Source organism: Mustela lutreola, chromosome 2 (assembly GCF_030435805.1).
Source record: "Mustela lutreola isolate mMusLut2 chromosome 2, mMusLut2.pri, whole genome shotgun sequence".
Taxonomy (NCBI): Eukaryota; Metazoa; Chordata; class Mammalia; order Carnivora; family Mustelidae; genus Mustela; species Mustela lutreola.
In genome coordinates, this window is record NC_081291.1 from 4,951,769 (window position 1) to 4,967,785 (window position 16,017).

Genomic DNA, 16,017 nt, shown 5'->3' on the forward strand with positions numbered 1-16,017 from the left:
GGCTAAAATCAACAAGTCAGGAAATGACAGATGCTGGCGAGGATGCGGAGAAAGGGGAACCCTCCTACACTGTTGGTGGGAATGCAAGCTGGTGCAGCCACTCTGGAAAACAGCATGGAGGTTCCTCAAAATGTTGAAAATAGAACTGCCCTATGACCCAGCAATTGCACTATTGGGTATTTACCCTAAAGATACAAATGTAGTGATCCAAAGGGACACATGCACCCGAATGTTTATAGCAGCAATGTCCACAATAGCCAAACTATGGAAAGAACCTAGATGTCCATCAACAGATGAATGGATCAAGAAGATGTGGTATATATACACAATGGAATACTATGCAGCCATCAAAAGAAATGAAATCTTGCCATTTGCAACAACATGGATGGAACTAGAGCGTATCATGCTTAGCGAAATAAGTCAAGCAGAGAAAGACAACTATCATATGATCTCCCTGATATGAGGAAGTGGTGATGCAACATGGAGGCTTAAGTGGGTAGAAGAATAAATGAAACAAGATGGGATTGGGAGGGAGACAAACCATAAGTGACTCTTAATCTCACAAAACAAACTGAGGGTTGCCGGGGGGAGGGGGTTGGGGAGAAGGGGGTGGGATTATGGACATTGGGGAGGGTATGTGATTTGGTGAGTGCTGTGAAGTGTGTAAACCTGGTGATTCACAGACCTGGGGATAAAAATATATGTATATAAAAAATATATGTTTATAAAAAATAAAAAATTAAAAAAAAAAAATGGAGGCTAATTTTTTAAAAAATCAAGGCATATGCAACTAATGGACTGTTGAGCACAACATCAAAAACTAATGATGGAGGCTGATTCAGGATGAAGCTGAACATCTCTTTCCCAGCTACTGGCTGCCAGAAACTCATTGAAGTGGACGATGAACGCAAACTTCGTATGGCCACAGAAGTTGCTGCGGATGCCCTCGGTGAAGAATGGAAGGGTTATGTGGTCCGAATCAGTGGTGGCAATGACAAACAAGGCTTCCCCATGAAGCAGGGTGTCTTGACCCATGACCGTGTCTGCCTGCTGCTGAGTAAGGGGCATTCCTGCTACAGACCAAGGAGGACGGGAGAGAGAAAGCGCAAATCTGTTCGGGGTTGCATCGTGGATGCCAATCTCAGTGTTCTCAACTTGGTCATTGTAAAGAAAGAGGAGAAGAATATTCCTGGACTCACTGATACTACTGTGCCTCGACGCCTGGGGCCCAAAAGAGCCAGCAGAATCCGCAAACTCTTCAATCTCTCTAAAGAAGATGATGTCCGCCAGTATGTTGTGAGAAAGCCCTTATACAAAGAAGGTAAGAAACCTAGAACCAAAGCGCCCAAGATACAGCGTCTTGTTACTCCACGTGTCCTCCAACACAAACGTGGGTGTATTGCTCTGAAGAAACAGCGCACTAAGAAAAACAAGAAAGAGGCTGCAGAATCTGCTAAACTTTTGGCCAAGAGAATGAAGGAGGCCAACGAAAAACGCCAGGAACAGATTGCCAAGAGACGGAGGCTGTCCTCTCTGAGAGCTTCTACCTCTAAGTCTGAGTCTAGTCAAAAATGAGATTTTCTAAGAGTGACAAATAAATAAGATCAGACATTTAAAAAAAAAAACTAATGATGTACTATATGTTGGCTAACAACATAATCATAGAAAATAATCGAGGCATATATCCAGAGAGTTTCAGAAATCCTGAACATATTTTACAAGTTTCAAGAATGAATTCCTTTTTTAAATCTCATTTTTTTATTTTATTATCAGATATTAGCCTACTTTAAACTCTGCCCTTCATGTCATTTCCACAGATCAATTTTTCCTTCTATCTGACCACCCTATGCATTTTGAAAAACCAGCTTAGCTCCCTCAATAATGAATTATCCAGGATGCACAACACAAGGTAGGTGGGCACAGCGCCAGAAAATGCAAAAGAGGTTTGGGTTTTTTCCCCCTCCAGAATTTTTCACTGTGTAAAGTGGGGGCAGTGATTCTAAAATGAGGGGTAATTTTCTGGAGACATTTTTGGTTGTCGCAAGATGGGGTGGAGGGTGAAGAGGGGAAGGCTGCTACTGGCATCTAGATGTTAGCCACCTGGGATGCCATGACATCCTATGATGCACGGGACAGCCCCCCACATACACATATATACACACAAAGGTGACCTACCCAAATGTCAGTAGTGGTGAAGTTAAGAAACCCTGAATTAAGAGAATAATATCTTTGCAGTTTCCCTTATTTTTATAATTTGGGGGAATGTATATGGTCCAGGCAAAAAGCAAAGTTTATCCAGCACATGAATCTCTAATAGGGTTGTATTTCTACAAGAAGTCCTTTTCAGTACTTAATGTTGTGAATTATAGGTTGTAATTAATATTATTGTATTAACTTGTTTTATGCACGGTGTTATTTAGGTACATAATAAGAACACTAGATCAGGAGGTAGCTGCCATTGAAAAGATAATTTGTTATACTCACAGACCCTGAGAGGAAAGGCATGCTGTGCCACAAGAAGGGGATCTTCTGGGGAAACACCGGAGTTGGCTAGCAGGCGGGGGACAGGGGAAATTGTAGGCAAGTGCCTTTATTGTGGTGTCTGTGGGAAAGAGGTATAGCAGGGTAAACAGGCTTAGGATCGACTAGTTTGAAAAATTCCAGTAAGAGACTCTTTTAAAATTGATTTTATTTAAATTCAATTAGTTAACATATAGTATAGCATTAATTTTCAATGTAGAGTTGTTATTCATCCATTGCATGACTTAATGTTTACTAAGTGCCCATTATATCAAGTACCTCCTTAATGCCCATCACCCAGTTACCCCATCCCCCCACCCACCTCCCCTCCAGCAACCCTCAGTTTGTTTCCTAGAGTTAAGAATCTCACGGTTTGTCTCCCTCTCTGATGTCATCTTGTTCTATTTTTCCCATCCTTCCCCTATGATCCTCTGTTTTGTTTCTTAAATTCCACATATGAGTGAAACCATATGATAATTGTCTTTCTCTGATTGACTTATTTCACTCAGCATAATTCCCTCCAGTTCCATCCACATCCATGTAAATGGTAAGATTTCATCTTTTTTGATGGCTGGGTAATATTCCATTGTGTGTGTGTGTGTGTGTGTGTGTGTGTGTGTATACATATATACCATCTCTTCTTTATCCATTCATCTGTCAATGGACATTTTGGCTCTCTACATAGTTGAGTTATTGTGGATATTGCTACTATAAACATTGGGGTGCGGGTCCCCCTTCAGATCATGGTGTTTTTTTTTTTTCTTTTGGGTAAATACCTAGTATTGCAATTGCTGGGTTGTAGGGTAGCTGTATTTTTAACTTCTTGAGGAACCTCCATACTGCTTCCCATAGTGGCTGTACCAGCTCGCATTCCCACCAACAGTGTAAGAGGGTTCCCCTTTCTCCACATCTTCACCAACATTGCTGTTTCCTGTTTTGTTAATTTTAGCCATTTTGACTGGTATGAGGTGGTATCTCATTGTGGTTTTGACTTGTATTACCCTGATGCCGAGTAATGTGGAGTAATTTTTCATGTGTCTGTTGGCCATTTGTATGTCATCTTTGGAGAAGTATCTATTCATGTCTTCTGCCCATTTCTTTTCCAGATTCTTTGTTTTTGGGGTGTTGAGATTGATAAGTACTTTATAAATCTTAGATACTAACCCTTTATCTGGTAAGACATTTGCAAATATCTTTTCCCATTCTATAGGTTGTTTTGATTTTGTTGACTATTTCCTTTACTATGCAAAAGCTTTTATCTTGATGTAGTCCCAATAGTTCATTTTTGCTTTTGTTTCCCTTGCCTTTGGAGACATGTCTAGCAAGAACTTGCTGTGGCCAAGATTGAAAAGGTTGCTGCCTATGTTCTCCTCTAAGATTTTGATGGATTCCTGTCTCAAATTTAGGTCTTCCATCCATTTTGAGTCTATTTTTGTGTGTGGTGTAAGGAAATGGTCCAGTTTCATTCTTCTGCACATGGCTGTCCAATTGTCCCAACACCATTTGTTGAACAGACTGTCTTTTTGCCATTGGATGTTCTTTCCTGCTTTGTCAAAGATCAGTTGACCATAGGGTTGAGGGTCCATTTCTGGGTTCTCTATTTTCTTCCATTGATCTATGTGTCTGTTTTTGTGCCAGTACCATACTGTCTTGATGATGACAGATTTGTAGTAAGAGCTTGAAGTCTGGAATTGTGATCCCACCATCTTTGGTTTTCTTTTTCAACATTCCTCTGGCTGTTTGGGTTTTTTTCTTGTTCCCTATAAATTTGAGAGACTCTTGACTATAGGAAAACACACTGAGGGTTGTGGAAGGGAGGTGGTTGTGGGGATAGGGTAACTGGGTGATAGGCACTAAGAAGGGCACTTGATGTAATGAGCGCTGGGTGTTGTATGCAACTGATGAATCACTGAACTCTATCTCTGAAACTAATAATACACTCTATGTTAATTAAATTTAAATACAATTTTTTAAAAAGAAAAGAAAAATGCCAGTGTGTTTCTGGGCATAGGGACTTTCCCCAGTTGTCTGGTACCTGGCCCTGGAGTGATTAAGGCAGATGAATAGTGGCCTGGAATGTGAGAGATCCATAAAGGAGGTGGTTGAGGGTGTGAGCTTTGGGTTGGTTGGTTTGCATTTGAAAAGTATACTCTAAGAATTGGGTAACCCCAGGAAGGGCAGGCCCGGGGGGGTGGGGGGGGGGTGTCCGGCAAGGTTCCAGTTGTCACACCAACAGACTACAGAAAATAAAAAACATAGTTAATACATTTATGGTATATAATTCTAATAAATGTCATTATGTTACTATTATGAATACTGGAACATATGCTATTTCATTATACCAAACAAAAATGTATACTTTTTGTATATTTGTAATGTATTACTTTCTATCAATAATTACATGTGATATTTAACACTTCACAATATATTATACTAGCATTACATACCAGTCAGTCTCTATAACACTCCTGCCAGGGGTAATCATGTTGAACAGGCTGACATTCTAAGTCCTGAAGCCCTGAAGCAAGAGTAAAACCATCGCAGTATGTGAGAGAAACCATTGCCATGAGTCATGGAGCTGAGATGAATAACATCATGCTGTGTATTGGTTTTGGCAGGATGCTGGCATTCAAAGCCATTGCTCAGCTTTTCATTTTGGGCTGTTCTTGGGGCCTTGGTTTCTTTCTGGTGGAAGGAGTACTGGACCCCATCAGGTCGGTAATGGCCTATTCCTTCACCATCATCAATGTCCTACAGGGTGTCTACATCTACCTGGTCTACTGCCTTCTCAATCACAAGGTAAACCAATCTGCCCTCCACATATTCCACTGTCTCTGCGTTTCCCACGTTCTACTGCTACTTTCTGTCTCTTGGACTTCTCCATTGCTTGGGTAGTGGTTGTGTATGTGTGTTTGGGGGGTGGAAGGGTGAGGGAGGTGGGGCTCTTTCTTCCACATCTTAAGTTTTGTCCCAGGGACCACCTTTCCAGGATTTCTGTCTCTTGCTTCCAGTCATTTGAACCTGCATTGAAGTAGCAGAAACTGGGTAGAGCCATACAAGGCCCACAATCAGACGTTAAGAATCTGACAATGAGAAAAAAAAAAAAAATGGAGAAAACACAGTAAATGCTGAGAAATCGTCGTATAGGACTTTACAAAAAATCCCTATGCTACGAAAACAATTCTGGGTTATTACATTTAAATACTGAGTTTGTAATTGTAAACGTGGGCTAATTCTTAGAATGACAAAAGAATCAAATGTTGACTTTGAAGGGGCATGATGTTATGCGTTATGGTGTGGGAGCTATAATAGAATGATTTTTATGTGATGCTCAACTTTTATAAACTGCAATTTCACACAAATAGTTTGGAATTTGTTAATTTTACAAGGACCTCTGAATCTTTTGATGGCTTAATCATTTTCTTGGGTGTGCCTATCTTGTCGTGATTCTTTTTAGAGTTTCACTTTTTTAAATTATCTGGTCCAATTTGCAAGATTTTTGTCTATTGTAAGGGTTGGTAAACTTTTCTTAAAGTATCAGGAAATATTTTTGGCTTTGCAGGCTGTAAGATTTCTGTTGTATCTATTCACCTGTGCTCTGGTACCATGAAAGTGCCCATAGACAGTATGTCAATGAATGGGCAAGGCAAAACTTTATTTACACAAATAAGTAATGGACTACATTGGGCCTGGGGGAGTAGGTTGCTGGCCCCTGGTCTATTGTGTTTTGAAAATTCTCCAACATCACAGTCACTGATTTCATGAGCTTACAGATTTTTAAATTTTTTTATTATGTTATATTAGTAACCATAAAGTACATCATTCGTTTTTTTTTTAAATTTATTTATTTTTTATTTATTTTCAGCATAACAGTATTCATTATTTTTGCACCACACCCAGTGCTCCATGCAATCCGTGCCCTCTCTAATACCCACCATCTGGTTCCACTCCCACTCCCCCGCCACTTCAAACCCCTCAGATTGTTTTTCAGAGTCCATAGTCTCTCATGGTTCACCTCCCCTTCCAATTTCCTCCAACTCCCTTCTCCTCTCTAACTCCCCATGTCCTCCATGCTATTTGTCATGCTTCACAAATAAGTGAAATCATATGAAAATTGACTCTCTCTCTTGACTGATTTGACTCAGCATAATCTCTTCCAGTCCCGTCCATGTTGCTACAAAAGTTGGGTATTCGTCCTTTCTGATGGAGGCATCATACTCCATAGTGTATATGGACCACATCATTAGTTTTTGATGTAGTGTTCCAAGATTCATTGTTTGCATATAACACCCAGTGCTCCATGCAATACTTGCCCTCCTTAATAACTATCTCTGGGCTAACCCATCCTCCCACCCCCACCCCCTCTAAACCCCTCAGTCCATAGCCTCTCATGGTTTGTCTTCCCCTCCGACTCCCCCCACTTCACTTTTCCCTTCCTTCTCCTCCATGCTATTCCTTATGTTCCACAAATAAGTGAAACCATATGATAATTGTCTTTCTCTGCTTGACTTATTTCATTTTTACAAGATTTTCAATTTCACTTTGCAATCATTGCCATTGGGACTTACTAATTGGCTGTTTTACTGGCTGGTAGAATGATGGGTGTGAAAAAATACAGTAAGTACTACATGTAATGCTATTAAACACGTGATGGATATTAAGGTCACATGTTGTGATGAGCACTGGGTGTTACACGCAACTGATGAGTCATTGAACACTACATCAAGAACTGATGATGGCCTATATGTTGGCTAACTGAACATAGTAAAAAAATAAAAATAAAGGTCACTTTCAGCAAAAAAAAAAAAAATTATCTTTAAGTCATCTCTATATTCAGTGTGGGGCTCAAATTTATAACCCTGAGACCAAGAGTCACATGTTCCACAGACTGAGCCAGCCAGGTGCCCCACATGTATGCAATTAATGTTCAATCATTAAATTTATATGGTAGCTAGTTAACAAAATGAAGTAAATTTTTCTCAATCATTTCATTGCAACTTAAATTTAAAATACAATAAAACGTTTAATACAATTGAACCCTTTAGAAACCAGGAAAAATAAGACAGCAGCAAAAGTACACAAATATAGGGGTGCCTGGGTGGCTCAGTGGGTTAAAGCCTCTGCTTTCGGCTCAGGTCATGATCTCAGGTCACGGTCCTGGGATCGAGCCCCATAGGGGGTTCTCCTCTCAGCAGGGAACCTGCTTCCCCCTCTCTCTGCCTGCCTCTCTGCCTACTTGTGATCTCTCTCTCTCTCTCTGTCAAATAAATAAATAAAATCTTTTTTAAAAAGTACACAAATACAACAGTTATAATACTTACCAAACTTCAATGCATTTTAAAATACCAGCACCAGATGTTTACTTATGTTTCCTAGTACCACTAGATTTGGCCATCACTTTCAGAAAGCTACAGGAATACTGCACTATACTTATAATGATCACTTCCTAGGATTGATTACATTAATTTTTTTTTTAATTTTTTTTTAACATTTTATGATTACATTAATTTTATAAGACCCCAAAGATAAAGAATACTGTCTCCTACCGGCCAGCTTTACATTTTTTAATTTCAGTATAATTAATAGTGTTATATTAGTTTCAGGTGTGCAATATAATGAGTCAACATTTCCATGCGTTACTCAGTGCTCATCATAATAAGTGCACTCTTTTTTTTTTTTTTTTTTTTTTTAAAGATTTTATTTATTTATTTGACAGAGGTCACAAGTAGGCAAGAGAGGCAGGCAGGGAGAGAGAGGAGGAAGCAGGCTCTCGGCGGAGCAGAGAGCCCAATGCAAGGCTCGATCCCAGGACCCCGAGATCATGACCTGAGCCGAAGGCAGAGGCTTTAACCCACTGAGCCACACAGACGCCCTGATAAGTCCACTCTTAATCCCCCTCACCTATTTCACCCATCCCCTACCCACCTCCCCTCTGGCAACCACCGGTTTGTTCTCTGTAGTTAACCATCTGTTTCTTTGTTTGTCTCTTTTTTCCTTTTTGTTTGTTCATTTGTTTTGTTTCTTGTAGTCCATTTATGAGTGAAATCATATGGTATTTGTCTTTCTCTGACTTATTTCGCTTAGCATTATAACGTCTAGGTCCATCCATATTGTTGCAAATGGCAAGATTTCATTTTTTATGATTGAGTAATATTCCACATAAAATTCATTTTTTGTGATTTTTTATGGTTGAGTAATATTCCACAGACTCACAGATACACACACACCCCTTCTTCTTTGTCCATTCATCTATCATTGGACACTTGGGCAGCTTCCATATCTCTCCTACCAGTCAACTTTAAAGGATAATCTAATGATGGGTTTTTGATGAGGACAGGACCCAGCATCACCTTCCAAGTTGATTCAAACTCAAACTCTTTTTTTTAATCATTGCATTTTATTTCTTCAGTGTTCCAAGATTCATTGTTTATGCACCACACCCCGTGCTCCATGCAATACATGCCCTCCTTAATACCCACCACCAGGCTCACCTAACCCCCCACCTCCCTCCCCTCCAAAACCCTCAGTTTGTTTCTCAGAGTCCACAGTCTCTCATGGTTCATCTCCCCCTCCGACTTCCCCCAATTCACTCTTCCTTTCCTTCTCTTAATGTCCTCCATGTTGTATTGATCAATGGGACCTTATAAATATATGATTTTTACCTACAATTTTGCTTTCCCCTAAATAACTTAGTCTCCATTTTTTTGTTTGTTCAGCTTCATGTAATCTAATGTCCTGTCATGTTATATTTTTTTAATTTTTACTTTATATATTTTAATTTAAATATAAATATTTTTATATCTTTAAAAATTTTATATTTATCTCTAAAAATTTAAATATAGGGTCACCTGAGTGGCTCAGTTGGTTGGGTGACTACCTTTGGCTCAGGTCATGATCCTGGAGTCCTGGCATCGAGTCCTGCATTGGGCTCCCTGCTCAGCGAGGAGTCTGCTTCTCCGTCTGACCTTTTCCCCTCTCATGGTCTCTCTCTCTCTCTCATTCTCTCTCTCTCAAATAAATAAATAAAATCTTTTTTTAAAAATTAAATATAAATGTGTTTATATGTATATATAAGTATACATATAAATATAAAATCTGGTCTGCTCACTTTTTAGAAATATGCAATACCTTCCAGTACATTGTAATGAGCAAGATCATATTATAATTATATCACACGTTATAGTTACTTGAGTATTCTAGAGGTTTTATATCTAGAGTATTCTAGAGTTTTTATATCTCAGGAGGCAAGGTAAGAATTCTCAGTTGTTCTCTCTAAGACGTCTAATCCATATCCCATAGGTCTTTCTTCTTTTAGAGAACCCCCCTTAGTATTTCCTGCAGGGCCAGCTTAGTGGTTCCATATTCTTTCAGTTTTTGCCAGTCTTAGAAGTTCTTTATCCTCAAAGAGTTCATCATTATTATTATATATTTTTAAATACCATAAAGGGGCGCCTGGGTGGCTCAGTGGGTTAAAGCCTCTGCCTTTGGCTCAGGTCATGACCCCAGGGTCCTGGGATCGAACCCCACCTCGGGCTCTCTGCTCAGCGGGGAGCCTGCTTCCTCCCCCACCCCGCCTATCTCTCTGCCTGCTTGTGATCTCTGTCAAATAAATAAATAAATAATCTTTAAAATAAAATAAAATACCATAAAAATACTTAAAACTTTCATGCCTTTTTTTTAAAAAAAAAAAAAAAACTTTCATGCCTTATCAAACTACAATTGTATCTTTTCCCTCTGTATGATCCTTATATGTGTTGCACAAAGTCACTCCAGGGACAAAACTAACCCCTAGTGACATGCTGGATGAGCGTCAAAGCTAACATTTGGCAATTAGGGACATCTGACTGGGAACCAGACTTGAGTGCTCTGCTTGTTAGGGGGTATTGTGGGGGACTTCTGTCACAAGTGCCCCCATCATAAAGAGACCCCTCGAATTTCTCTTCATTGTTTGCATTGCATGCTCATGAGGTCTCCTTCTGAATAACAGCCATTTAGATACGTTCCTTTTTAAAATTTTTTTTTAATTTTATTTATTTTACAAGTAGGTAGGGGGGCAGGCAAAGAAAGAAAGAGAGAGAGAGAAGGAAGGCTGCCTGCGGAGCAGAGAGCCCGATGCAGGACTCGATCCTAGAACCCTGAGATCATGACCTGAGCTGAAGGCAGCAAACATCCTCAAAAGAGATAGGAACTGCAATGAACATTGGTGTACAAGTATCCACCTAAATCCCTATGTTCAAGTCTTTCAGATGTAGCTAGGGGTGGAATTTCTGGGTCCTCTGGTATTTCTGTCTGCGTGTTAAAGGAACCACAGTGGTTTTCCACAATGGAGCACCATTTTCCATTCCCATCAGCAATGTACAGAGGTTCCAACTTCTCCACATCCTCACCAGCACTAGTTATCATTTAAAAAGCCATATGGCCATCCTAGTAGATATGAAGTGGTATCCCATACAATGGTCTACTATCCAGCCATAAAAAGGAATGAAGTTTTGATACATTCTACAGCAAGGATAAGTCTTGAAAACATGATGCTAAATAAAATGAGCCAAAGATAATGAGCAAATTTTGTGTGATTCCACTTACATGAAATATCTACAATAGGTAAATTCACAGGGACAGAATATAGACTAGACGTTACTAATGGCTGGGGAGTGGAGATGGGAAGGTGCTGCTTGATGGCTATCAGGGTGATAAGAAAGTTTTCAAAAATGGATGGCAGTGATGGTTCCACAATGTCATGAATATAATTGACACCACTGAACTGTATACCCAAAAAATGGATACTGTGGCAAATTTATGTTATATATGCTCCATCACAATGAAAATTGTAAAAAAAAAAAAAATGTGTTAACGACATAAATGCAATTCATAAAACATTAATGGGAGGGTCTCTATGGCCAATGAGTGAGGTTGCAAGTCACTTGAAAAACTGGCAGGGGAAGGGAGGAAGGAATTCATGCCTTCCAGAGCCCATTTTATGGCATTCATGCCTTGTTCATACTCTCTGAAATGAGGTCCATTTCTGTGTGCTTGCACGTTAGGTACGAGAAGAATACAGACGCTGGTTCAAGAAGATGAGGAAAAGGACAGAAACTGGCAACTATGACTTTTTTGGCTCAGTCACCCAGACCAAAACGGTAAGATTTCCTCTTCTCTCATTTCATGCTTCTCCCCATGTCTGACCTTTCTTGATTTCATCATTTGAGATACCTGATCCTTGCTTTTCAAAGAGGGAGCAGTCTTCAAAAATGAGGATCTTCAGCCAAGGGTGGAATCTTTCTGGATTTATTTGTACAAGACTCTACTGGCATATTTCACATTAATTTGAGCAGGGGGCAGGAGGCAGAAGCAGGCTCTCTGATGAGCAAAGAGCCCAATGCAGGGCTCGATCCCAGGACCCTGGGATCATGACCTGAGTTGAAGTCAGTCACTTAACCATCTGAGCCACCCAGGTGCCCCCAGATACAGGAAAGCTTTAATAATTTTACAATGAATATCCTTCTATACACTACCTATAGTCTACAATTAACATTTTCATGCAGTAGCATTATCTCATCTCTGCCCATTTATCCATCCCCAGTCACTACCTTACGCTTTCTTATTTTTTATATGATTGCATTTTTTTAAATTTTTTCAATTTATTTATTTTCAGAAAAACAGTATTCATTATTTTTTCACCACACCCAGTGCTCCATACAATCCGTGCCCTCTATAATACCCACCACCTGGTACCCCAACCTCCCACACCCCCGCCACTTCAAACCCCTCAGATTGTTTTTCAGGGTCCATAGTCTCTCATGGTTCACCTCCCCCTTCCAATTTACCCCAACTCCCTTCTCCTCTCTAACTCCCCTTGTCCTCCATGATATTTGCTATGCTCCACAAATAAGTGAAACCATATGATAATTGACTCTCTCTGCTTGACTTATTTCACTCAGCATAATCTCTTCCAGTCCTGTCCATGTTGCTACAAAAGTTGGGTATTCGTCCTTTCTGATGGAGGCATCATACTCCATAGTGTATATGGACCACATCTTCCTTATCCATTCATCCGTTGAAGGGCATCTTGGTTCTTTCCATAGTTTGGCGACCGTGGCCATTGCTGCTATAAACATTGGGGTACAGATGGCCCTTCTTTTCACGACATCTGTATCTTTGGGGTAAATATCCAGGAGTGCGATTGCAGGGTCATAGGGAAGTTCTATTTTTAATTTCTTGAGGAATCTCCACACTGTATATGATTGCATTTTCATCATACAGTCTGTAGCTTTCAGAAACCCAGATCTGTTGCTTTTGTTCTTCAAGGTGAATCATCCATGAACACTTCAATCCACTGGCAATTTTCTTTCGGTCTCTTATAGCCACACACACTGTGCTGAGTCCTGGGGAGTCAAAGGTTCCCCAAAGATTAAAATCTCCAAATGAAATGAGTTAATGCTAGTAAAGCATTTGGAATAATGCTGGAAGATAAGAAGAGCCATGTCAGTATTTGTTAGAGAAAAGCATAAAAGAATAGTGCAATCCTCACAGTGGAGGTCATGGGCATTGAATGTGTGGGTTCCCGTCAGTATTTCCACCCACAGCTTTCTCTCAGAAATCTGGGGACACTCAGATTCTGAAACCCATGGTTTGAAGTTTGTTTCTTTTTTTGTCCCAGAGCCTTCAAAGCTAAGCCAGGCATTTCTTCCTCTTTGCTGCTTCAGACCTTGAAAAAGGTCTGTGGAAACTGAACAAGTAGCTTGATCGAAGGGTGTAAATCAGAGGCTCAGAATTCGTGTATCATAATATAACAATAATCTGAGAATGGTGTGGTTTAGTGGAAAGAGCAAAACATAGGGCAAGCATGATACAGAGAAAGGGAGAAATAGAGTATGCAGAGATTCAGTTAGGAGTAAGAAATGAAGGCATCTCATCAACCACTAGAAGCTGTTGAAGGTGGACCCATTCTAGTTGCAACCCAGCAACCTTCTCTTTATCTGACCATGAGCAGGTGTTTTCAGCTCTGTGGTCCTCAGCTCCTTCTGTCCATTGAGGATGCTAAAGCTGTGTGATCCTTCAACAAATATGCACTGACAACCTGGTCTGTGCCGGTCACTGTCTAAGCACTGAGAGCACAATGGTACAGAACAGAGCTGTTCTCGCCTTCAGAGAATTCAGTGAGCAAAAAGATGGAAACTGACTCATCACCACATGGGCAATGACTCATAGGGCTCTCTTTCTGGCAGATTACTTGAAACCTCCAGTACATCATCTTTTGATGCAATCGTCTATATGGCTCTTTGATTTTAATCCGGAAACTACCTACCCACCTGTTCTTTTACTTATAATTGACACGTCATTAATGCGTTTTCTTCCCCTTCTGTCAATTTCCCAAATGGAGGTGGAGAACACAGTGGACTTCCCTGGGAAAAGCAGCAACATATCTTCATAGCATAACGCAACCCATGCTCCAGACTCATTACCGGCTTTCCTGAGAATGAAAAGGACGATCGGGAATAAAGCAACCTATTAAAAGGTGTTTGGGTTAACTCTTCCAGCATCCCCTGGACATGTGAATGGAAGTCGTGTTTTAACTCTATAGCATGGTTTGGGGAGCTTCCTTCAAAATCTTGACTTCTGTTTTCATACTTGGTAGATACATACCCGGGTTGCTGTGGAAGCAAGCTGTTCTATCTCTATCTCTCTCTCTTCCTCTCCCCCTCCCCCCTCTTCCCTCCCTTCCTCCATCTTTCATTTTACATTGGGGCACAGCTACCATCTGTCACCATACAACATTATTAAAATATCAATGACTATATGCCCTGTGCTATACCTTTCATCCCTCTGAATTTCCTAACTGGAAGCCTAGATCTCCCACTCACCCTACCCATTTGCCCATCTCCCCCATACCCTCCCTACTGGCAACCCTCAGTTTGTTCTCTGTACTTATAGGTCTGATTCTGGTTTTTGTTTGTTTATTCATTTTTTTTTAAGATTCCACATATAAATGAAATCATGTGGTATATGTCTTTATCTGTCTCTCTTATTTCACTTAGCATAATATCCTCAAGTTCCATCCATGTTGTCACAAATGGCAAGATCTCACCCTTTTATGGCTGAATTATATTCCATTGTATATAGAGACCACATCTTCTTTATCCATTCATCTACTGATGGACACTTGGGTTTCTTCCATATATTGGCTATTGTAAATAATGCTGCAATAAACATAGGGGTGCATATATCTTTTCAAATTAGTGTTTTGGTTTTCTTTGGGTAAATACCCAGTAGCAGAATTACTGAATCATATGGTATTTCTTTTTTCAATTTTTTGAAGGACTTCCATACTGTTTTCCATAGTGGTTGCACCAATTTACATTCCTACTAACAGTGCCCGTTTCTCCGTGTCTTCACCAACACTTGTTATTTCTTGTCTTTTTTATTCTAGCCATTCTAACTGGTGTGAGGCAATATCTCATTATGGTTTTGATTTGCATTTCCCTGTTGATGAGTGATGTTGAACCTATTTTCATGTGTCTGTTGGCCATCTGTATATCCTCTCTGGAAAAATGTCTATTCAGATTCCATACCCTTTTTTTAATCAGATTGTTTTTTTGGTGTTGAGTTGTGTAAGTTTTTTATATATTTTGGATACTAACCCCTTAATAAATATATCATTTGCAAATATCATCTTCTATTCAATAGGTTTCCTTTTCATTTTGTTGATGATTTTCTTTGCTGTGCATAAGTTTTTGTTCTGATGAAGTCCCGAGAGTTTATTTTTGCTTTGATGTCCCTTGCTTCAAGAGACAGATGTAGTAAGCAGTTGCTACAGCCAGTGTCAGAGAAATTACTGCCTGTGTTCTTGTCTAAGATTTTATGTTTTCAGATCTTACATTCAGGTCTTTAAGCAAAAACACCCGAAGGCAAACAGACCAAGACTAGAATGTCAGCAGCAGTGCTCGCTTCGGCAGCACATATACTAGAATGTAAGCAGCATGAGTAACCCTTGTCTGTGAATCAGGGAACATCTGGGAATGAAGGGTACAGTCCTCTCCCCTGGCTCATACATGGATCACCCTCCCCCACCTCCAACACTCTCCAGTACTGACCCAGTGGGTTTCTCCACCTCCAGCCAATGCTAATCATGCTGCAAATGCAAACTGTTTTCCTTAAAGATACAAACAAATGCACTAAAGAAATGACCATTCCCAGGGTACCATTCCCAGGGCACCTCTGTCAGTTAAGCATCTGCCTTCAGCTCAGGTTGTGATCCTAGGGGTCCTGGGATCCAGCCCTGTGGGCTCCCTGCCCAGCAGGGAGTCTGCATCTCCCTCTCCTGTCCTCCCGCACCCCCCCCCCCCGGCTTGTGTTCTCGCTCTCTGTCAAATGAATAAATTTTAAAAATCTTAAAAAAAAAAAAAAAAAGATAGGACCATTCCCTTCTCAACTTCAGCTACACTGATTAGTGCTTAATGCCTAGGGAAAAATGAAACTCTTTTTCCTCACATGCACAGT

General features: G+C 40.2%; 2 protein-coding genes across 4 annotated transcripts in view; both read left to right on the forward strand.

Annotated features, from left to right (window-relative positions):
* LOC131823399 (adhesion G protein-coupled receptor E3-like) overlaps positions 1–15,184 on the forward strand; it is a 69,524-nt gene extending 54,340 nt beyond the window's left edge. For all 3 annotated transcript variants that reach the window (XM_059159712.1, XM_059159710.1, XM_059159711.1), the window contains 4 exons: positions 1,818–1,909; positions 5,139–5,319; positions 11,562–11,657; positions 13,901–15,184. In XM_059159712.1, coding sequence (XP_059015695.1) covers positions 1,818–1,909; positions 5,139–5,319; positions 11,562–11,657; positions 13,901–13,951 — 420 coding nt within the window. In that variant the 3' untranslated portion in view covers positions 13,952–15,184. The remainder of the gene's footprint in view (positions 1–1,817; positions 1,910–5,138; positions 5,320–11,561; positions 11,658–13,900) is intronic.
* On the forward strand, positions 844–1,625 carry LOC131823400 (small ribosomal subunit protein eS6-like). Its single transcript, XM_059159713.1, has one exon. It carries the CDS (start codon positions 844–846, stop codon positions 1,573–1,575), a length of 732 nt encoding a protein of 243 aa, XP_059015696.1. The 3' UTR covers positions 1,576–1,625.
* Positions 15,185–16,017: the final 833 nt, after the last annotated feature.

What these genes read in the sequence shown, in the direction of transcription:
- LOC131823400 (XM_059159713.1), top strand. Translation starts at nt 844, where the DNA reads ATGAAGCTGAACATCTCTTTCCCAGCTACTGGCTGCCAGAAACTCATT.